Source organism: Columba livia, chromosome 2 (assembly GCF_036013475.1).
Source record: "Columba livia isolate bColLiv1 breed racing homer chromosome 2, bColLiv1.pat.W.v2, whole genome shotgun sequence".
NCBI lineage: Eukaryota > Metazoa > Chordata > Aves > Columbiformes > Columbidae > Columba > Columba livia.
The window spans coordinates 113288346-113310913 of record NC_088603.1 but is presented as its reverse complement, the minus strand read 5'-3'; the positions used below and the strand labels follow the sequence as shown (position 1 = coordinate 113310913).

The 22568-nt window shown below is 42.7% G+C and overlaps 2 protein-coding genes across 3 annotated transcripts in view; one reads left to right on the top strand and one right to left on the bottom strand.

Moving 5' to 3' along the window:
• The window catches only part of TMEM241 (transmembrane protein 241), an 88212-nt gene extending 73409 nt beyond the window's left edge, over positions 1–14803 (top strand). The window contains exon 15 of the mRNA XM_065053323.1: positions 14785–14803. Within this exon, the coding sequence (XP_064909395.1) occupies position 14785 (1 nt within the window). The 3' untranslated portion in view covers positions 14786–14803. The remainder of the gene's footprint in view (positions 1–14784) is intronic.
• CABLES1 (Cdk5 and Abl enzyme substrate 1) overlaps positions 1–22568 on the bottom strand; it is a 76116-nt gene that overhangs the window by 4202 nt on the left and 49346 nt on the right. For both annotated transcript variants that reach the window (XM_065053319.1, XM_065053320.1), the window contains 5 exons: positions 14810–14909; positions 13147–13303; positions 12257–12360; positions 2046–2152; positions 930–1137 (listed from right to left, as the gene is read on the bottom strand). In XM_065053319.1, coding sequence (XP_064909391.1) covers positions 930–1137; positions 2046–2152; positions 12257–12360; positions 13147–13303; positions 14810–14909 — 676 coding nt within the window. The remainder of the gene's footprint in view (positions 1–929; positions 1138–2045; positions 2153–12256; positions 12361–13146; positions 13304–14809; positions 14910–22568) is intronic.

The following is a 22568-nucleotide window of genomic DNA, read 5'->3' as shown; positions in this document are numbered from 1 at the left end:
ATATGGATGGGCTGGAAGACCAAACACCTTACTCTACAAAAAAAAAAAAGTGGGGGTAAGGTGTTCTAGTGGGAACATTTCTTTAAGTTTTCTTGCCCAAAAGCTTAACTTAATGAAACAACTACAATGTCGGGGATTGGCTCAAGGAGCACAGACATGAGTCCACCAAGCAACTGTACGAGCAGAGCCCATTTTAGTTGACATAAGTAGGCCTTAGTTAGCTTGTCTATTAGGCCGTGGGAAAGGGGGGAACGGAAAAGTACTAACTAAGGCAGGGTCAGGATATTTTTGAAGAGGTAAGAGTCAGAAGAATGTGGGATGCGCATAGCTAGCTAAACCCAAGTAGGTGGAGTAAGTAAATGTGCTTAGCCTATTAGATAGAGACAAGTATGCATAATTATGGTATTTGGTATAAATGCACGCCATCTCGGGCAATAAAGTTGAAGTATGCTTTATCACTCATATTGAGTCGGCTGCATTTCTTCCTCCGTCCGCTCGGGTCTGGAACTCTGATGGGACTTTTCTCTGCACTACAAACTTGATAACCTGCTAGACTCCCTCTGAAATTCGTATCTGCATTCACCTCTCGAAGGAAAGTCCCTATTGACACTCTTGAAAACATAATTAAAAGCAAAATTTATTTCCTGAAGGTTAATTTTGACTTGTATTGACAGAATGGTGGTCAGATTCCTCTCAGACCCCAGCGTTTCTGATACCAGGGTCTTCAATGACATCACATGAGCCTCCCATGTCTCTGCAGTGACATTGATCACTATTACTTCCACATAAATGTGTAACAAAAAAATGGTATTTAGCTGGCTGTACAGCTGGAAAGCCAGAGGAGAGCATGACCACTGACAAGCATGCTTGTGTAGACGCCACACCAACACTTCATGTAGAAGGAATACAGGAAATCTATGGATACGTACATCTATAAGATGCTTGACTTCATGTTTTCTGAGGTCACTGCCAATTTTGGCTGCTAAAAGAACACAGGCTCCAGCACACAGCTTTCTATTCTGCTTGTTCAGCTTCCCCTTGAGAGCGAGCTTCTCAAAGTAGACAAAGGCCATGGCCACTGTGGGCTCTTCAAAACCACATTCTTCTTGTGCAAGCTTGCGCATTTCTCTCTTCAAGCTGAGTACAGAGACCAGAGAAATATGCTGTGAACTGTGTTTTAGAAAGCATTTCTCATTTCACTCAAAGAGACATCCTTTCAGAGATTCCTCCTTAGTCAAATGGAGGGGAAAAGGAGAACGTAATTTACTGGGCAGATATTTTTATGCTCTGTTTTGGGGACACATTTCATGGCACATTTTGACCTCACCCTTCCCCCTCACTGCCCCCAATAGATAATTGTGTCAACTGAAAAGCTCTGACAATTTTAATAACAAAATTTCACCAGAAATCTTAAGCTGCATGGAATTTATTTAGTAACAACAGCTTGATCACTTGTGCTCTGTCTGCATCTTTGCTGCTGGTTATAGTTGGTCAAATCCAAACCGACAGTCCTTCCATGTACCCCAGTATTGTCTGTTTACAGAGCAACACGACTCAGGATCCTTACGGCTACTTCAGTCAAATGAAATTATCATTAGTCCAGTGAAGCAATATGTCCAGCCTGCTACACTGGAAACAGCTTCCTGTGAAGCTGACCACTTGTTTTGCTTCTGGCCATGCTCTCTGGACAAGGCACAGAAGTCAACGTTTCTCTTTCCTCAGTCTCTTTTTAAGCTAAGTACCACGAGCTCTGAGACTCTTCTGTGCTATTTTTCTGGATGTTTTAATACAGTGCATGCTAAACTTGCAACCTCAGTCCATTAGATGCCACATTTGACACGTGAACAGTGCATGTTTGTACATTCCCCTATCTTGTTTACTCAGCCCACTAATCAAAGCAATCATCTGACTTACTGTGCACCTCTGCCTGTCACTGCTCCTGGAAGATCAATCAGTGCTGTGCTTCCCCTCAGGTACAACAGCAATTGCACCGAAATGTGAGACAGCTGCATCATGTTGCAGCCTCACCAAGCTTTGCAACCTACCTTCTTATTTTACTGAGGGTTAACTTGATGTGAGGGAACTTCTCCTTAAAGGTCTCATTCATGTCCTTCTTGAGATCTGATGGCTTCACGTAGTCTATGACTGTAGTCTGTAACACATGGTCAAGAGAGAATTACTCTTTTAGTTTGTAACAAACAACATCACTTGATTCCCAAAAGCAAGGAATAACAAGCAAGTGCCTGTCAGTTCCAATGCTTTCAGTAGAAGGGAAAATTAAGTCTGAATTAAGGCAACAATTTGTGACTGCTCCGTCAGAACAAGTGACCTGAAATCTGAGATGACTGTTCCGCACAAGCCCCTAACGACACATATTAGGATCCTTCAAGTATTGCTGAGAGTGTTTAAGCCAAATGTGGGTGAATAAAACCTAGCTGAGAAGTCTTGTTAAACCAAAAGAAATCATTACAATAACCAGTTTGATGACCAGATTTTGTGTGCGTATCTTCGTGAGGTTCTGAGACATATTGTGAAATTCTCTCAAGTTGATTCTTCAAAGGAACTGCTGCTACAAATTGACTGCCATTTGTGATAAAAGAGGTGATTAGCCTACATGTCAGGTAATTCAGTAGAGTGCAAGGTAATAATACACTCATAAGTTACACAGTAAACAGACAGAAATACTGAGTTAGGACAACATTCAAAGTGTGCAGTCTCTTTCCATTATGTTGAGCTTCCTATTCCTTTTTGTCACAACCTAAAGAATTTCCCCAGGCAGCAGAGGGCCCTCCAGGCCAGTACCGTGATACCAGTGCTGGCATCTATGGGTGCACAGCACTTCTCTCATTCCCTCAGTCTTCTTTCAGGTACCATTTTGCCCAAATCCTCTCTCACCTCTCACCTGGCCAAAATCTATCAGCTGCACAACAAACCAACCCTCATTTTGGGGACATGCCAAGTTTCTTCCTGGATTTCACTGTTCTGGCTGTTGGACGGAAGCAGAGGAGCCCCAGGGCAGCCAGGGGACAACCTGGTCCCCAAGCATCCAGCACCTGGCCAGCTTCAAGCACAGGCAGTGGGACAGCAGCAGACTGCAGGGCATTCTCCTTCCAGTAGAATAATTTTTCCCTTCTAGTTTCTGTTTATGATTAACCTATATTATGGCAAAGGGCCATTAACACTAAGCAACAAGAGGTGGAAAGAGGTGTGAAAAACACTTGCCAAGTGTTAAGCCTTTACAGAAGATGCGCCCTTGCTGTATATATCCTCATGGGAATCTAAATCAGCCTAAAAGACTGACTGCATATGCTTGCAGGTTTTTTTTTCAACAATTAAAATAGTATATGGAAGGGCTTGGGGAAGAGAGAGTGTAATGGCTCTAGAGAGCAACTGGACAACTCTTGTTATCCGATCATGTCCTTGGCTGGATAAGAAATTAACACAAAGGGCAGAAAAACACACCTAACTTGTCCTGCACCTCATTTAGGAGCTATGGTACTGAAATAATGGATAATTATAGGAATCTAAAAGAAAGCAGAGTACATGTTTCCCCTAAATAGCGCACAGCAGTATTTGAGAGAAACATACTGTAATAAAGAGGAAAAAAATAAACTTCTTGCCACAGGTTGCTGCTATGGTCATATATATGTTTTAAAATGTGGGCTATTCCACTATCGGACTTGCAACGTGAGCAGCATCCTCTTTCTAGATAAATTACTCCCCACTATGTCCTGGCAGGCAGTTCTACTGGGCACATCATGCACAACAGCTGCCTGCTGTTGTCCCAAGTAGAAGTGCTTGCAAGCCCCCCCAGCCACACAGTTACGTGTTAAGCACCAATCCAAATTTTGCTCAATAAAGAGGACAATTTAAGGGATTTCAGTCCTATTAAGGAAAGCTGCCAGTTGTAAGAAATCATCAAAAAGGAGAAAGCCACGTCAAACCCCTTCAGCTACTCCTGCTGCCCTGCCTGCGTACAGATGAGCCAGAGCGCGGGTCTGGGCAGAAGCTGCGGTGCCACTGAGGTTAAAAACTCATATGCTGTCTTGATGACATGCCACCATGCCTGAGTAAAAGGAAGAGAGGAGAAGACAAGCAGGACAAACCTTGCCCTGCTCGGGGCTGGAGGGAAACGCTTCAACTGAATGTCAGAGTCTGCCTGGTTTTAATCTTGCTGAGGTTGGAAAGACATACACACACACCCGTATGGTCGCAGCTCTTTGTCACAGACAGCTTCTCATGTGCTTCATTTCACTTGGCCAGGGCTCAGCCCTCTGAACCAGAAGAACAAAAATCTCACCAATTACTCCTCTCCCTTCCCCGGGACATCACTGCCTGTCTGCGTACTCTTTGGTTTTGTTGCCAGGGGACCATCAGCAAGTTGGGTGCTTCTGATGCTTACACAGATACACCACAAGTTTGTGTTATTAAGAGAGTTCCTCTTAGCACTGCTATAAGAGAACTACTGAAACAAGGCACATAACATAATTTTGAACAGTGCCATCTGATACTCAAAGTACAGCAACATCAGTCCACACTGCTCTTACTTACAGAGTCAAGAGACACTGAGCACATAAAGGTTACCTGCTGTTAATTCAAAGATTATTTTAGTTACTACCAGCATTTTTGGTTGTCTTGGGCAATCCTAGAAAGAGTGAGCTCGGTGTTACTGTGCAAAGCTACATGGCACTTTATTTCATGCTTCACTGCAAACCTAACTGCCCGTTGTTTGCTCTCCATTATCATGAAGCTCCTTAGTTTTATCTTAATTACCTCCTGCAAAATGATCACAGGTTTTTCTGGCAGACTTTGCCTTTGGCTCTCTCCAGGTGATCATCTTCCCTTGCACAGAGGAGGATGCAATCACTCATGAACCTCCCGTGCATGACAGATACCACTTTGCAGCCGAAAGGGAAAGCACAACCATCCTCCGGACTCAGCCAAAGAGCTGCACAGAAATGATGTTGGACAGCAAGCTTCAGTTGCTTTCACCTCTAACAAGTGGGTGCTGGCACGACCCCAGCCATGGGGTGACTGCACAGAGAGGGAGCAGCAGCCCCCCGGGCTGCACCTTTCCCCACAGCTGCTCTGCAGACACCCTCTATTTTACCCAGGACTCCTCCAGCCCCTGGGAGATTTGCCAGAATTCAGCTAAATTCTCTTTAGAAGGAAAAAAGCTCTTTTTTAAAAAAAAAAAAAAAAAAAGTTGTTTAAAGCAAAACACTTGGAGGCTTGAGAATAAGCAGACAGCTTAAAACTGAAAATGGTAAGGAGGTATGGCTATTTTTAAACACAGAGATTTGTCAATTTTGTCCTGTTGATAAGAATCTTCCCCCTCTCCCCCCCAACTCCAAATACTGCTGCTTCCTGCGAGACAACAGTCTCTACGATATAAATCACAATAATGAAATCCAGATGAAAGCTGGTGCGTGCTGGTTTTGATTCATGTAACAGGATAACAGCAGCATGTTTGAACACACTGGCTCTCAGGCAGCTGTCTCATCTTGTCAGTGCCATGCTGGAGAGCTCAGCTAACTGCCCTTATTCTCAAGAAAAGGAATTGTGCAACTTTTCTTTCTTCCCCTTGAGTTTGGTTTTGTTTTTTTTGTTTTTTTTAGCTGCTGCAGATGTCCGACTATGTCTGATCAGTGGGATTTGCCCAGCTGGTGCCCACAGAAATGCATGTACGTGGGACCCTGCCCACCAGAGAGGCAGGCAGAAAAAAAAAAGTTGACAGGTGATTTAAAAGCAATGCTAAATTCATGTCTATTGAGTGATGGAACTAGCTACCCTTTCTAACTGTTTCTGACCAGATACCTGAGCACCCCTCTTGCTGTCATGCCCTGGCTGGGGCACAGCACCCACGAGCCTACACAGAAATCCTGGTCCCCAACCCCTCTCCTGCCCAGGGCACCTCCTGCACCCCATGAATGGCTTGGAACTGAGCAACAACCCCGCCCACGAGGGACAGAGTGCAGGAAACCTCTGGGGTGGCCCAGTGACCCAACAAGGACCAGCTGGGATCTGACACAGTAGGGCTCTGACCTAACGTCATCCTTCCCTGCCTGCTCTCTGCTCAGCATTTACATTTCTCCTCACTCTTTCAGGCCATTGCCTGGTGCTTGAGCTGCCTGCATGTCCCAAATGAAGCCACCATGTCGAGGAGAAGATGTCACAGAATCATAGAATTGTTTGGGTTGGAAGGGACATCTTCAACCAGGTCAAGTTGCTCAGAGCCCCGTCCAGCCTGGCCTGGAATGTCTCCAGGGATGAGGCATCTACCACCTCTCTGGGCAATCTGGGCCAGTGTTTCACCACCCTCAGTGTAAAGAATTTTTTCCTCTTGTCTAGCATGAATCTCTCCTCTTTTGGTTTAAAACCATTACCCCCTGTCCTATTGCAACAGGCCCTGCTAAAAAGTCTGTCCCCATCTTTCTTATAGGCCCCTTTTAAGTACCGAAAGGCTGCTAAACAGCATGGATTTTTGTCTGTCTGGAACAATTCTAGTATTGCCCATGTAGAAGCACCGTTCAACATTGATGTGCCAAATTTTACAAAGGGTTTGCAAATATTTCCCTAAAAGGAGCACGGTGTTTTTCTATCCAAACATGCTTCCTTATACCCAATGCTATTCCCCACCAGGCAGGCACTTTGCACTCCCAGAGCTGTCAGACACATGAGCAAGGCACTGGGAACTACCAAACTGTCTCTCTCATACTCTAATCTCGAATGTTTGTAACTTCTGTCATCCAGAAATGTCTGTCTTGTTTCTCACAGCTTATTTGCACAAAACACATTTCACTTCAGTATCCAGCCATACTCCTTTGTCAGCTCTGTTCACGTCCTCTGTATACAAATCTGTGTATGTATATTTTAGTTTAGCAATAGAAGTTACACAAGACAAATGAAAGCCTTGATATACAGTAGATGCCTGGACAACATGACAAATGCTTCGGCTGAAGTCTGTACTCTGCACACTTTTTGCATGGCTGGCAGTTTTGAACTTGGAGGTTGGCTTGTGTGTTATTCACAAGCATTTTCAAACAGCTGCTTTCTCATAGAAAAGCTGTATATATAGTTTCATAAATATGGGAGGAGGGAGGATGCCTGAAATGGTTGGAAACACTGGCAAAATGAAATATTGTTGAAAATAAATCCTACTTTGGCATGCTACCAGTAAAAGATGATCTAGCCTTGGATGCTTCTACCTCCTGTTTAAGAAAGATAAAATCAGAATAGGTGAATAAAGCGAAAGGTATATGACAGGTTCTCTTCAGCTTTCATTACTGTGTACCCCTGATAAATCTACTTGACAAAGGGCAGACAGAAGGTTGATACCTTTAAGGGACTTTTGGTAGGTCAGTGTTAAGTTCTCAACCATATAAGAAATGAAAATATCTCTGCACTGCTTGGCTACCTTATATGTAGCTATAAACTGTCAGCAATCTAATGCATATACTTACGGATGACAGTGCATATATATGGGAAATACTGCTAGAGCAGAGGCTTAAAACAGTGATAGAAAATGGGAGAGATTCCTTCTTTATAATTAAAAAAAGAAGAAATACTAAAAGAAGATGTTTCTGTTGTTAGAAAGGTATTAACATTCATGGATTTTAAACTGAAAGATTTACAATTTCACAAAGCAAATAATCTCAAAAGTGTCTCTTTGAATTAAAGCACATAGAAGGATGCCAATTATTTTATACAGTTAACACACTGAAGTAATTCTCAATGAATACAGTGTGTCATTGTTACAAAATATGTGTTTATTGGAGCCTCAGCCAAATATAGCATCAAACACATAGAGCACAGGGTTTAAATATGAATATACATCACCACTGTGATCCTCTGCTCCTTGAGGCTTTTGGGTACAAGGGTCAGTAGCCGATAAAAAAGCACTCTGGAGATGCTTAATTTACAGCTACGGAAGCAGCTCGAACAACAGGGTGACGGCACCAAAGGATGCTGGCTGTAGCGGAGTACTCCTGACCTTGATGCTCCTTGGGAAAGACAGAACGGGGCAGGGAGAGACCGAACGCACTAGATCATCATGCAGGCGTTTTATTAGACTAAACGGCCAGGGCAGCAAGCAGTTCTAATTTTAAAAGCACACTGAAGGACTAATATTTAATAACTCAGCCTGGCTGTGCTCGACACTAGCGCTGTACCTGCCAAGCACAGGGTGACAGTCAGCTTGCTGTAAGAGCACTGCAGACTTTTGCAATGTGCTTTTTTATTAGTGGTGTAGAGATGTCAATTTCTTTTGACATAATTAAACCACTACCCTGAAATAGTAGTTAAGTACCCAAACCAATTTCCAAGTGTATCCCTTGGGCACGGACAGATGGATATTGCAGGGATGTTATTACAGAAGGGTCACTCAAAGTCAAGATGCTGCTTTTCTTCTTTCACTGCAAGTTTTGGCAGCGCACAGCAGCTAGGTAACACGCTCCTGTGTTTCTGTGTTACCAACAAAAGCAGGACTGCAGGGTCAGTCTCATTCATGTTGCAGAGTGAGTTTTCTCCTGCATGGAAGGAGTTTGTGTCTGCTGACAAGAAAGCGTGGAGGCCAGGGAGGCACTGGGGAGGCTGGACACATGCTGGTCGACATGAGACTCGAGCAAAGAAATTACTGCTCTGTCTGGTAGATAAAGTTCCTGTTCTAGAGAGATTTAAGAATCTGCAAGAATTCCTGTTTTAGCAGTATCAGCCAGGAAGACATCTGTTAACCATGACATGATGTTTCCCTCCTGCCCCCAGCATGAAATTTTTCTACCTCTCACTGTTTATATTGCGGCAGAGGTTGTAGATTCTCCTAACAGACAACACGAAGCGAAATAATTTCTCCAGGATAGACCCGAATTTTAATATGACTAATACAATTAATAGAAGCCATAGAGTTTGTGTTGGGAAAGTATTGAAAGCTGCTTTTTCAGAATAGTCCCCTGGCAGGCTGTGGGTATTACTTTTAGAAATGCAAGAGGGAAGTGTATACCCTTTCAAGCCACGAACTGCACTGCAAAAAAAAAAGACCAAACGAAAAGCACTTCTCCTTCCCCACAGCTTTCTTTGAGGAGTAAGCTTGGCTACTCCTTGAAAACAGCTGAGGACTTGCAGTTAAAAACGCTCTGCAAGCTAGGACTAATTCAGTCCAGTAAACTTACAAGACTATAAAGTGATGAGAAACTCAGGCTCTACAAAAATGGAGGAAACTGCACGTCAAGTGCTAACTGCATGTATTTCAGAGTAAAATCCAAGCTGGACCACACATTTTGTGCATCTTATGCCTAGAGAGAAAGCCTGCAGTATTCACTGATGCAGCATTCACACAGACCTCCACAGAGTTTTACCAGTGGTGTAATTTTGTCCCACAGAGCACCAGCCAGGCTCCCAGGAGTAATATCGGTGCATGTGGCTCTATCCTGCAGCCAGCACCGCAGCCCAGCACCCAGCCTCGCTCATCCACACCGCCACACGTTCACCATCCTCTTGCACACCTTCCCCCCCTTAATTGCTCTGAGAACTATGATTGGGGGGTGTGTGTGGGGGGGAATATCTACAAGCTTGCAGCTGCCAAGCATTAACGCTAAATGCTGGCCAAGTAACAAAACTTTAATTACAAGCTGCAGCTCTCTCCACACACAGCAAAATGTTCAGTGCTGACATCAGGGCTGCTCTCAGCTGCTCCAGCACTTGTGAGAAGCAGTAATTACAGATATATTATGCTCAGCACCAGAGACTGGTTTAAATCTGTATACAGCAGCTCTCTAGCCCTGTGGTCACTTGGCAGAGGTCTGTCACTACCATGATGGCTGTGTGCGGTCAGGGAAGAACCACGGGTTTCTCGCTCTCCTCACACTGCAATTCGCTTTAATTGCAGCATATGCTGATTTTTATATTTGGGGAAGAAAATGACTTGAAATCACAGTCTATTATGTTCCTGTTCACACTGATGTGAACTGCGAGGAGGGGGAATGCCAGCCGAGTCAGGAACATCTTATGTGGATGTGAGTAAAGTCTCCTACATAGCTGATATGGCCCTATATTCACCAGCTGGATGCACATGCCCTCCTTACCCACAGCCCAAGCTGCAAAATCCTATTTAACCTGCAAGCTCCCAGGACATTCTGACACCACCTTTTCTTGCTTCTCATGGTTGAAAGAAGCACCAGCCCCTCGTGAAATCTCTCGCCCGAGCACTGAAGAACAAGCACCCACTCCTTGGTTTCTTGCAAAGCTGTGCAGCTCCTGCATGGCACCATAGCTATGCTGCTTCAACCTGGGGCAGACAAACACCTGGGACAAAATGGCTCTTGGCACAGGCTTGTGATTTCCACCACCAAAAGAAACACAGCACTTAATGTCCTTCAGCCCTTTCTTAGGTTAGTGCCTGCCTTCAGAGAGGGAGATTCAAGTGCTGCAGACCCTCAGGCAGCACTGAAGTGATGGCTTAAAGGCAAATTCGGGCAAAAAAAAAACCCAAAATGTGAAATAAGACATTTTTTCCAGACACAGCATTAATTAACCCTTAGAGAAACTGAGAAATCAGGGAGAATCCTGTCAATGCAGACATATTCTAGACAAACAAAGACGCTGATTTTAGCAATTGCCCTTGAAATCCATTTTTCACCTTTAAAGCATCTAATCATACCTCTGTCACAGTGGAAATCCCCAGTCAGCTCCTTACTGCAATAGAAGTACCTCAAAGTGCTGTGGTTAACCAGCACATGGAACAGAAGCGCATCGAACACCTGCTCTTGGGCAGAGATGTCCCTGACCTATTTTGGCTCACCTGACCCCATCCATCTCAAGTTGAAGGGGATCAAAGATCTCAGGCGATCTCAGAGGACTCATGACCTGGTGCACATTCGCAGCCTGAGGAAGGTTAGATACACAACCATGACAGCTAAAGCTATGTCCACTTTGGATGCCAGTTAATGATATCTTTCTCTTTGAGGGAAGGCAGTTCCCTGTCCATGACAGTAACCATATCAAAACCTAACAAATATTTTCGCACTCAGCTGCCATAAAAGGCTGACACTCTGTGGGTTGGCAGCCAAAAAACGACTTGCCAACCCTAAAAGTAAAGCTGTTTGAAAGTAAGCAGAGGACATACCTGACTTCCCATTTGAAAATCTAGTACAAACACAGCCTTAGAGATCAATCAAGCCTCTCTGTGCGACAGGCAGAACATTCCTGCCAGCAAGGAGATAAGCTTCAATCTATATGGAACATGTAAAATCCATTCATTTTGAAGAAGCAGCACCCAAGAGCCCTATTATCAAATAAAGACCAGGGTGGGAGGTAGAAAAGAACCAACAAAGATTGTATGTTTATACACATGAGTAGTTTCTTAAATCCAATCTCTGTTCCAAGTTAAGTGAGAACATGGATGACACTTTGGCCCTCATTGTATTAAATCCCATCCTATTTGTATATAGACAAAGAGTACTAGGTCAACACTTTGTGGGGAAAAAAAAAGAGCTTTACCCCGTTGCCTACTATTACTTTGGATGTATAACTCACACAGATATGTGCTCACACTCATACGATGATGCTACATCTTGCAACAGTCCTGCCAAAAGGGCACAGCGGCCTACAGACTTGGTGCAAACAAAAATAAGGCTACGGAAGTCTCTTGCCACAGAAAACACTGAGTTAGAGCACAGATCAAGGAACCGTTACGCATCTGTATTGTTATGGGTTTGGATGTAGTGAAAAACGTACAGGCTTTGCTTGTGATTGCTGCAATTAAAGGAAGGACTATCCCACGGTGAAAAAAATACCTTGGAAACAAAGGCCCTATTAGACACTGAAACACTGTTCTGAGGAGTGAATGATAAGCATCAAAACACAATGTAACTTCATGACTTCAGAAAAACCCTAATGGGCATCCTCCTATTTTGTAACAGATGACAATTAGAGCAAGCACAAATTTTTCTCCAAACGCGAGAGAATGAAAGTATTGTTCTAACAAGCCTTTCATCTAAAGCATTTATGAAATACAGCAGTAATAAAAGCATTTACTCTTGTAATACCTCCATGAGTTCGTTTTTACACGTCCCAGTAAGTAACTGTCGTTTAGAACAAAGCGTTCCAAACAGCTGTTATTAGTAGATTAATAATAATAATAATAATAATAATAATAATAATAATAATAATCTTCTTAAAATATGGCCAAATGTAACCTTAACCATCAAAATATTGTTACCAAAATTTATCTGTGCTACACCATATTTTGCATGTCACTTACCATATATGAAGGAAATATTAAAACCCGCTTATGTTTGCCGCATGGCCACTGGGGATCATCTAAAAGATTTGGGTCATATTCAACAAAGTCTCCCAGATCGCTACCTATAAAACAATGGTAGATACAAGAAAGGATTAATTACATGAAGAAACCTCTGGACTTAACAGAAGTGGTAAATGAGCTCACAAACAATACAAAAGATTACCTTCATGCAATATTTTTGAAAGAGTCCAAAGATTTCTCTAAATTTTGAAGACTCTTTTCAATACTAATAAAATTTGAAAAGATACAGAGGACCTACAGCTTATGAATTACCTGGTAAATGTGAATTTAGGGCTCAGAGAACTACAAAATTATATAAAGCTCCACAACGATTTCTATTTCTGGCAACAAGTTTTCATCTGTTGATGCAGATGTTTTGATTTGTTTCATTTGATGCGCCAAAATATCCTAAGCATAAAGTGCTTTGGCTTATGTTTTGTGACCAGTTTTGTAAACAAAGCCCCTTCCAGCCTAACAAAGGTCACAAGTATTATTTACACCTTCAGCTTATGACTATCGTGTTGCCACTGCACATTTTCCATAGCAAAGGAAGGTAACGATGAGCCTGATGCATGAGGAACAAACAATGCCAGTGTCAGGAGGAGGCACGTCAAGTGGCATTGGGGGCTAGAGATACAACCAGCAGTCTTGTTTACTTAACTTTCTGTCATCTGTAAGCCAGCTTTACTCAACAAACAGGGAATGAGCTGTGATCCACCCACGTGAGACATATTTTGCTTAATTTAAGCAAAATAAGGGGCTAAACCATGAAATATGTCTGTCTTTCACAATAACTGCCTATCATCGGGGTACGTAAGGGTATTAAAACACACTTCTTGAGAAGTTACCTGCGTCAATGCTCCCCTGGGTGCTGTTAGCTCTTGCCAAAGAAAGGCTACGATGGCTTGCATTGCGAAATTGGGAGAAGGATGAGGTGGAGTCAATTGTGTTCCTCCGAGTTCCCAGAGCATTGGTGGGAAATAGGAACTGTGTGTAAGAAACCGTCTGAAAAGAAAGAACGGACAGGCACTTACTATCAGCCCAGCTCAGCCGCAGCGTCGTGCCTTTGGTGCATCCCAATTGGAAGCAAGGGAAGACAAATTAGGGGAGGATTTTCTGGATTTAATGATTAGGCACAAATGAACAAACACCAGTCACCTACATTTGTTTCAATGCAATCAGTTTATCCTTTCAAAAAAAAAAAAACCTTTTGCAAAGGCATTAGTTCTTCAACGAAACCAAACCACCAACACGCACACACATACAAGCTCTAAATACCCTGGATTTAAAAATCCTACTTAAGGGTCAGATTTTAAAATATGTCAATTTCGTTTTTGTTTGTTTGTTTGTTTTCAACAGGGCTTTCTCTGTAGCAGGTTTCAGCTGCTACTTTACTTAAACAGCATCATCTATACGGGCCCCTTAGCACAGAGCTGCCAGAGGCAAATCACCTGAACATTGCTAAACATAAGGACTTTCTTCAGTATTTTTCTCCTTTAGGATTTTGTCTGGCAGAATCTTATTGCTGTCACAAGTGAGCTACCGGTTTACAGTCATGGTTGAGGGAGATCATTTACTACATCCCAATATGGACAAAGTGTGAATGAATAACTTGTGACAAAATTATTTTTAGAGTATACCAATTCTCTGCTTGCACCGTTGGCCAGGAATAGACTATGTCTTGCTTCTTCTAGGTTTATTATCCAAAAATAATATTATATTGAAGAAAAAAGTAGTCTCAGACTCTAGACTGGTTTATAAGGAGGTCAGAACAGGTATCAAATAAATCATGTGAGCTTTCATTTATTTATAAGCTGACAGATTGTCCTCAGGAATTTACAGCCTGTGGTCCGGCCTGACACCTGGTTAGGTGAGTGGATCATGTGTAGCAGCATTGACCTAGGGCCTTTAAATCCATAAATGACAGCAGACTGGGTAAACTGAACTGTAAAAAGTAAATCAGGCTTTCAGAAAAAAAAAAAAGTTTTAATTTATGATTAAAATTGTCTCTCCTCTGTATATTTGTTTAAAATGGATCACTTTCCCTAAAGATTCCTAATTGCTTTTCTATTCAAGTGAATGCACTCTTGGATTTTGAAATACTCATCAGATTTGTACTACTGTCTTCCTGCTCTTTGGAAAAACATACTGTTAAACAAAATTTATTTTATTAAAGAAAATTAAGAGCAAACAGACTTACAGTTTACAACTCTCACCAGAAATTATTTTTCAAGCCTCTGACAATATACCTCCTGTTAGAGCCAGGGGAAGGCTGCGTGATTCAGTAATGCTTTACAGACTCAGATGTTGCCAGAGGCAAATTTCTTCAAGAAGACAGAGTTGTTTGCACTGACAGCTTGGGCAGTCCTCCCGAATTTCAGTTTTCACATACTGTGCTTTACCTATTGTGTTACACTGCATGTTATAATTTATTTTTATATCTGTGCTTGTTATTTGTTAAGCCATTTTTTCCCTTACTACACAAGATCTAAGGAACTGAAGAATCCCCACCTTCCCGTCTGCTCCGAGCTCCACACCTTCAAGACCAACTATCTCCTTGAGACACACTCCTGCAGAATGGCACTGGCGTCCACCATCCAGCTTCATATCCCTGGGGAACAGAAAACAGAGCAGAAACAGCTCTTAATACACATGCATGCCTTATTCACCTTCCAGCACCCAATGCTAAAATAACCTATAGCAGCATTAATCCAAACATGCCAATGCAAAGCACAGCCCAGATAGCTTTTCCTACAGGAAGCATTTGCATTGTCTAAAATACATTATAATGATTAGTTACAGAAAAAAACCCACTTTGTTCCAGGTTGCACCTCATACCCCACCTATGGTGTAAAGCAAGGTTCCCAGTAACTGGTGCCTCTGACAGAAGCTGGCACTGGGAGGGAACTTGGAGTCCTATAAACTTCAGGTGAGACCCAACAATTTAGCCTGAACACTTGACAGCCACATGTCCAGCAGATGGACACTCCCAGAGTACAAACCTATGTCCCCCTACACTGTTGGACAGAGGTGATTGTCCATGAAAGCCTCCGGGAGGGATTCCTGCTCCTCTGGACAATGTCCAAAGCCCAGTGACCCTCCTGCTGGAGGCCAGTAGGAGAAACCCAGCTCTCCCTCGCCTCGGCTGGAAACCTGGGTATCTGCTTCAGGAAGTGACCCACTTGGCATCTTACACTTGGAGATAAATAACATGCTAAAGACAACCTGGCTGTAACCCACGCTTTAGCCTCACAACCGAAATGTGAGTGAAGGTAAAAAAGACTATGAGCAAATTAGTGCTCTGCAAATGACAGCTGTATACAACTGCAGAGTATTTATCTCACAGCATTTTCCTGGCTGATTTCTGCTGAGGTCCAAGTATGTGATTAAAAATCTGTGTGGGAGAGATGCTGACACTGAGGCAGGGAGAAGCCATGCAAGCTCTTCATCCTGTTTCAGGGCTGGGCTTTCTCCTACTTTGTACACTCTGTTTTTTCATCTTCCCTTTCCAATCTGTCATTCATTTTATTTCTCTGAAACATGGCAATCGGTGAGTCCCCAAAAAATCATGCACTTTACTGCTAGAAAATCCAACATGTCCATCTGCTGGAAAACATACTTCTGTGTCAAAGGAAAAGACTGGATCAAGTTTCTAATCCCAACAAAGCCCTCTTAGTTTCTTGATTGGGGTTCACTTAGCACAGTGTCACATTATCATTCCTGTTTCCCGATATTGTATTACTGAGGGGTCAGACAAATAATTACGTAAAAATAACCCTCTGTCAGAAACATGTGATTAGCCTCTCCGCTCTTGCACAGAATGTGCATAAAGGTACTATTTCTCATAGAGATAAATGCCAAATAATAACCATTTCAGCAGGGCTTATCCAAGAAAAAACACACAACCTGAGGAAGCCTCCAACCCTAAAAATGGAAACAAAAATCTTAATTACCTGACATAGCATAAGAACAGTCTAGTTTCCTTCAACTCAAAACTTTACAGACACAGAGTAAGGAATAATGCCACTACGACTTTGAAAATAACTCATGGAGAAATCTCTCCATGCAATTAACAGACAGGATAGGGAAGTCTGTAACTCATCAAATTAAAATCTGGCACCCTTTGAACAATCAGCAGAGCAGCTTTTAAATAAGTAAATAAATAAAAAAGAGCAGCTCTGGGGACAGAAAATAAACCAGTGCTCTCGGAGCTGGGGTCGAGTCAGCTGACAAGTGTGAACACACAAAGGAATGATCCCTGGACATTAGCTGAAGATCAGTGGATGTTAATGCCTCCATTCTCCCTATCTTTCTGGTGTTTCTGAGGAAGACTCTACCTTCAGGACCCTGGGAACAACACCAGTTATTATCCCTCATCCTGAGTAGCAAGGGCTACTTAGCTTCTACTGCTCCTGTACATATGCTCTGTATTTCCAGGTAGTATATGATTGCTTGTGTTGTAAACTAGAGTAATAAAATATTAGTGTTTGTAGAGAAACCTGTCCATAAAACAGAGAATTAATCTCCGTCTCTTGAGGAAAATCAAAACTGAACAATGTGCAGTTTCTTATAAATGTATAAATGGAGAGGCTCATCCCAGCTTTTGCACATCCTCCTCTCACTGGTAAGAGATCTCAGTGAACACTTACTATGGAATTCCTAGGTGACTTTACCTTATGCTTTTTGAATTCCTTATTACAACAACCAACACCAAGCTAGTTAAGCTTTTGCAGGACAACCTTTGTTTTTTTCCCTCCCTCCTATTACAGACAAGTAGGTTCACAAATGCCTCAGCAAGCCCTGCTGCTGTGGGAGCCCCAGCACTGCTGCTTCCTCCCCGCACATCCCAAAATCCCAAGAGCAACGAGGAAAGACCTGGGGTTTGCCTCTGCTTTGCCCTCTCCAGACAGGTGAATTTTTCTGGGGAACAGTCAGGATGGTTGTTCGGGTACGGCCAGCCCAGCAGTGCTGTCAACCACAACCACCAAGTCCTTCAGGACACATGCCCTTGTGTGGCACCACGGCCAATGGGCCCCATGGGGCAGGAGCATATGGAGAACAGGCACTCCATATTAAAAAAAAATAAAAATCAAGCTTTCACTGTGTTTAACTTATTTAGATTACTGATGGCACTGAGAAACTGCACAAACCAACAGCCAGTAGTAAAAGGTGATTACAAAATGCAGAGAAGGAAAGATGGTCCTTGCCAAAGAGGATTTTAAGCAAAGAAAACTTACTTCCTCCTCAGTTTTATTTTCCTCTATTTTCTGAAAGTGCTTTTTAAAAAAGTTTTCGAGGGATTCAAGTTGACAACCAAAAGCATAATAAATAATGGGAACTTAATTCTGCTACCTTCGATTTCTTTGAGCAGGGAAAGCTTGAGGAAAAGAGAGGATCAGGGTCCTTAGGACGCAAAAAACTAGATCCCACTTTCCAACGAAGTTTGGGGAGCTACCTTGATCTACATCAGTGTCAAGCTCTAAATATTCTATTCGTGCATACCATTTCCAGAAAGCTGAGCAGCATTACAAGCTACGCTCAGAACTAAGCGCATCATTTTAGTTGTCCAGAACTGCAGAAAAAAACTGAAGTTTCTCCACGGAGTGAGAGTTCACAGATTTTCTTGGAGCAGTACTGGGCGACTTGGGATTGCAAATGTGTTGTGGGATGGTGAAAAGTTTTACCAAGCAGGTAGATAAGAATAAAAACAGGAAATCTCACTCTATCTTTTATTAGTCAGGCCAGGATTAACAAAATATAAATCGGATACTATTACCTTTGGAAGTATAACATTGCTCTAATGAATCAAACGTTATGCTTTGATGTGATCTACAAAGCCTCATGGAAGACTCCTGCTGGGCATTTGCTCTTTAAATGACAGCAACAGTTGAACACTTTAACCTGTGAATAATTTAGGAGTCCATGAAATATTAAATAGATTTCCAGATACATGAAAAAGCTTTCTGCTCATTGCAAAAGGAATTTGATAATTGTTAGTTAGAGATCTAGGCCTTTTGTGTCTGTATTTTATGCTTAGTGATTCTTGACCGTTCAGATTTATTCTAAAAGTAAAGGTGATTCATGAGACATCAAGAAAAGATACTGTTCGTCTCCTTCACTGTAAATAACTTCTACTTAATGTTTCTGTTTATATGCACAAAAACAATGACATCTTTGGAAAAGATGAGCTGCCAGCCAGCCTCTTTAATTGACCGAGAGCTTTCAGATCCTAATTACCATTAGTGTTGCTAGAACAACTCCAGTGGCAATTTACAGGCAGAGTAGGTGGAGAAACTCCTGGAAAGATGGGCCTGATGGGCCAGTATCCTTTTTCTCTCTCCAAACATATTCAGGTGTCAGCACGTTAGCGTTTGTCCTGATGTTTTTTGCCCAACGTGGAGTAAAAGTTCAAAATGTAAACGTATTAGCTTTTTGGGATTCATTGCTTAATTTCAACCTAATGGAACACAGGGCACCTCACAAAAGTGAGCAACGATAGCTCTGTAAAATTAATATATGGGATTATTAGTTTTGAAATGTCCTGTTGTGGGAAAAAAACAGATGTAGATGTCTTTCTCTAAAGCTGACATGCACTTGGGTTTTGATTGTGTTCGATTTTGGAGAAGCAAGGAAGGTTGGCAACGGCAAAGAAAAGCAGGGCTATTTCAGTTTCTCTGTCATAGGCTAAAACCAGATAGTCACTCTTCCCCAAGCCAAGATTGATGACTTAATCAAAATTGCCTGGCATACAAAATCTGTTGGGCATGAATAGCAAGGAACTGGGTAACAAATCTGGAGGGCATAACACAGTATCCTGCTTTGCTGTGAGCTTATTGCTACCGTCTTTACAGCAATCTGGATGCTCTCTTTTCTCCTGTAAATATTCCTGTCTTCCACACTCACTGAAATGCTTGTTACCTCACCTGCCAAAGTAAGTGACAGCACAGGTGCGGTGCGTGAGACAATCTCACCTAAATGCTTCTTTTTGCCTCCTTTTGCATACAACTTTCTTACCCAGTTTAAACAAACAAAGATCTCAGAGTTTAGATAATGAAGGCCACTGGGAATGCCTGGCCTATAGACTCATTGATTGTTGTGACTACATGTTATTTGGGGTGATGGTATTGAAAACATCTTGCTTGCAGCATCATTGAACTCTGGCCAGCACTTAATTAAATTCAAAGTTAAATTCAACAATGATTTATCTTCAGAAACTGGATGAAGCTGGTTTGTAACATTTCTGAGGGCACAAATTTTTTTTATCTAATTACTTGCTGCTTTACTTCAAAAGAATGGTCCATTTCCTGGGCTTCAATCCACAATACCCATATTGTGTCACTTCTCTTAACTGGAGGCAAATTCAGTCAGATAAATACCAATATTCTTGTCAAGACAGCAATATTCAGCAGCTCTGCCTGCTGCAGGTAAGTTTCTAACCACTTAACGAATTCACTGCCATGAAGAATAAAAGACGAGGTGAACTGGCTGGTTTTATAAGGACACATACTGCCTGATGCTCTGGATTTTCTGCCCTGTAGCTCATCATCTCCAGCCTCAGTGCCACTGCAAGCCCAGAGGCTGAGAACGGGATGTCAGACCAGCTGTGCTGCAGAGCTGCATCCCTGCAACACCACCAGCTCTCCTCCTGCCCCGGGTCTTTTAGATCCATCTCCTGGGTGGGACTTCACAGGACCTCAGAAGCTCTAAAGACGTTCTTACAACATCGCAAAATAAAATATAATTCGAACAGGTATGATTTCAATCTGCGAATGTTTTTGCCATTAACAAAAGCAAGCCCAAACAGTCACTTTTCAAAAACATGGTTTAAAATTATGAACCATTATGATGCCAAATTAAAAACCAGAACTATAAACCCAATTAACTTCATTGCTGTTTTTCCTGGGGGGAAAGACAATATGGTACCTTCTTCTTCCTTTTTAAAACCACTAACAGTGACAGACATACATGGCCACCTACTTTTTTTAAAATGCTTATACACCTTAAAATACTAACAAAAATCGGATTGCTCTCAGTTCTCTATGAGCATCTTCCGAGCCTTTCTTCAGACCACATGGAGCAACTCCAGTAATACGCATGAGGACCATCAGAATTGTACCATCTACTTGGAAGTTAAGAAATGGTGTCTAGAGAAGCTTCAAGAGCAGGTAAGCAATGGAGAATGGGTTCCCTTCTTCCTCTGCCCAGGAAATCTGCCTTTTCAAGGGTAGCTATCTGGAGGCAGAACTGAACCTGGTCCTTCTCCATCCCAGCTGGGGTCACACGGAGGGTTCACAGATCGCCCTTGCACAGACCGTGCTGGGGAGTGAGGTGGGCAGAAATCTGCAGGCATGTTCCCCTGTGCTAGCCACAAGGGACAGCTGGGTCATAACAATTCTTCTCTGGGGACACGCACAGGGACCCTGGCACTCAGAGCACAACCTGTCTAGTGCCTAAAGGGCTAATATCTGCTGTGTCTGATCCCTCAGCTCCTGTCTCAAAGGGCTGAAATCCAGTTCACCTGAAAACACCTGCAGCCCATCTCCAAATGAATGATTCCTTCAAGTCTTGTTTAACCCATCTTCAAACAGCTCCACTCTTTGGTCGGCCACGACACGAATCCCCTCTGAGGGGCTAGAGCAGCTCAGCATGTGTGTGCATGTGCTGAGTGAGCGTGTGGCGGGGCAGCTATTTGTTCGGGACCTGAGGCATCTCCCCCTGTCCTGGAAGAGGAGCAGCACCAAGGCTCAACTCCACTTGCCATGAGCTTCCACCATGACGACCTCTGACAAAGGTCGTGTGTGCCACAGTAGCTCAGGGGGTGCACAAGGTGCATCTCTGATAACTGTCATTACCTCCCACTTTCTGCCCCTCTGCAGGGCTATAGGGAGATTAATTCTCATCTGCCGAAAGGAAGATATGAAGTGGATGCTAAGCCAGAAATCCAGTTTCAATACCCTTTGCAAAGCAGCTCTTCCATCTTTCAGAGCATTATACTTCAATAAGAAAGAGGAACTTATTTTTAAACAAGAGGAACTTGAAGAATAGTATTAGCATAATATTAGATATGATGTTTCAAATTTTTAAGTATTATTAAAGAATACTGCGGTGTCAACACGATCCACAGTAAAACATCAGTGAATGGTGAGAAAGCAGAGGAGAAACAGTTTTTATAAAGCACAAGTATCTCTTCACAGTGGTAAAAAAAGTTTAGTCATCACTACTGCATCTCCTCATGCATGTGTTTTGTTTGTAAATGCTACCACAAAATCCCTGTGGTAACAGCATGTGTGTTTCACAGGTGAACAAGATGTTCAGCAGAAAAATCCACATCATTAATATCCTTTAGTCAGGAAGATTTCCAACACATTGAAAAAAAGAGGAGCAACTGCACAACTGATCCTGCAGTACCACCGTTAGCCCTTGAATTGCCTCGCCTCTAACCTTGTGCATCACACAATGACTTCGTATTTCATAAAAACATAAAGCCAAGCATTCAGCCAACAATATCAGTGTTGCTGAGTCCTGTATGCACTACCTGCCTCTGCAGATCAGCCTGTAATGATGACAAGTGTATGTGTGTGTGTGTCAATTTAATAGCAGAGGCAATAGCACTGTTATAGTGCTGTCAGTACAGGGCAGCTCTCTTATCGCTAAACCCTGGGTAGGGCCTGATGACTCTGGGCTCTTAACACTGCAGGACACTGGGGGCCAAGGGAAGCCAACAGGGAAGACACTCAGTGTCTCTTTCAGCTTCTGCCTTGCACTATAGCCTTCCTTACACTGCTTTCAATGTCTTCAAGCTTTGGTCCTGCACATTACCCTACTCCTGGTCATGGAAACAGGTGACGCTGTTCCAGTCTTCAGCCAAAATGGGGGCAAACTTAATGTAGCCAGACCTGGAGAGGAGAACTTATGGCCCAGATCCACAAAGTGCCTGCCTCTCGGTGACTCCAGAAGGAGATAACATGTCTTGAAACCTTTGTTAATTTAGCTCCAGTTCTCTCCTTTTTACTTGCACAAAAACACTATAAGCTAAAGCATTGGGTTTCCATCAGATGCAAGATACAGCCAAATTTCGAAGGCAGAAAATTCTGGGGATTACTTCTGTTCACGACTTCTTTCTCCCCACTACGTCACTCTTTGCTTTGTAATTTTCACTTCTGTTCGGCATGACAAAGAAAACTAGAGAAAGTAATTCCCCTGGCACACACTGTCCTAGCTCCTCAGCCCCAGCAAGTACCACCAGATGGGCCTTCTGAAACCACTAGCA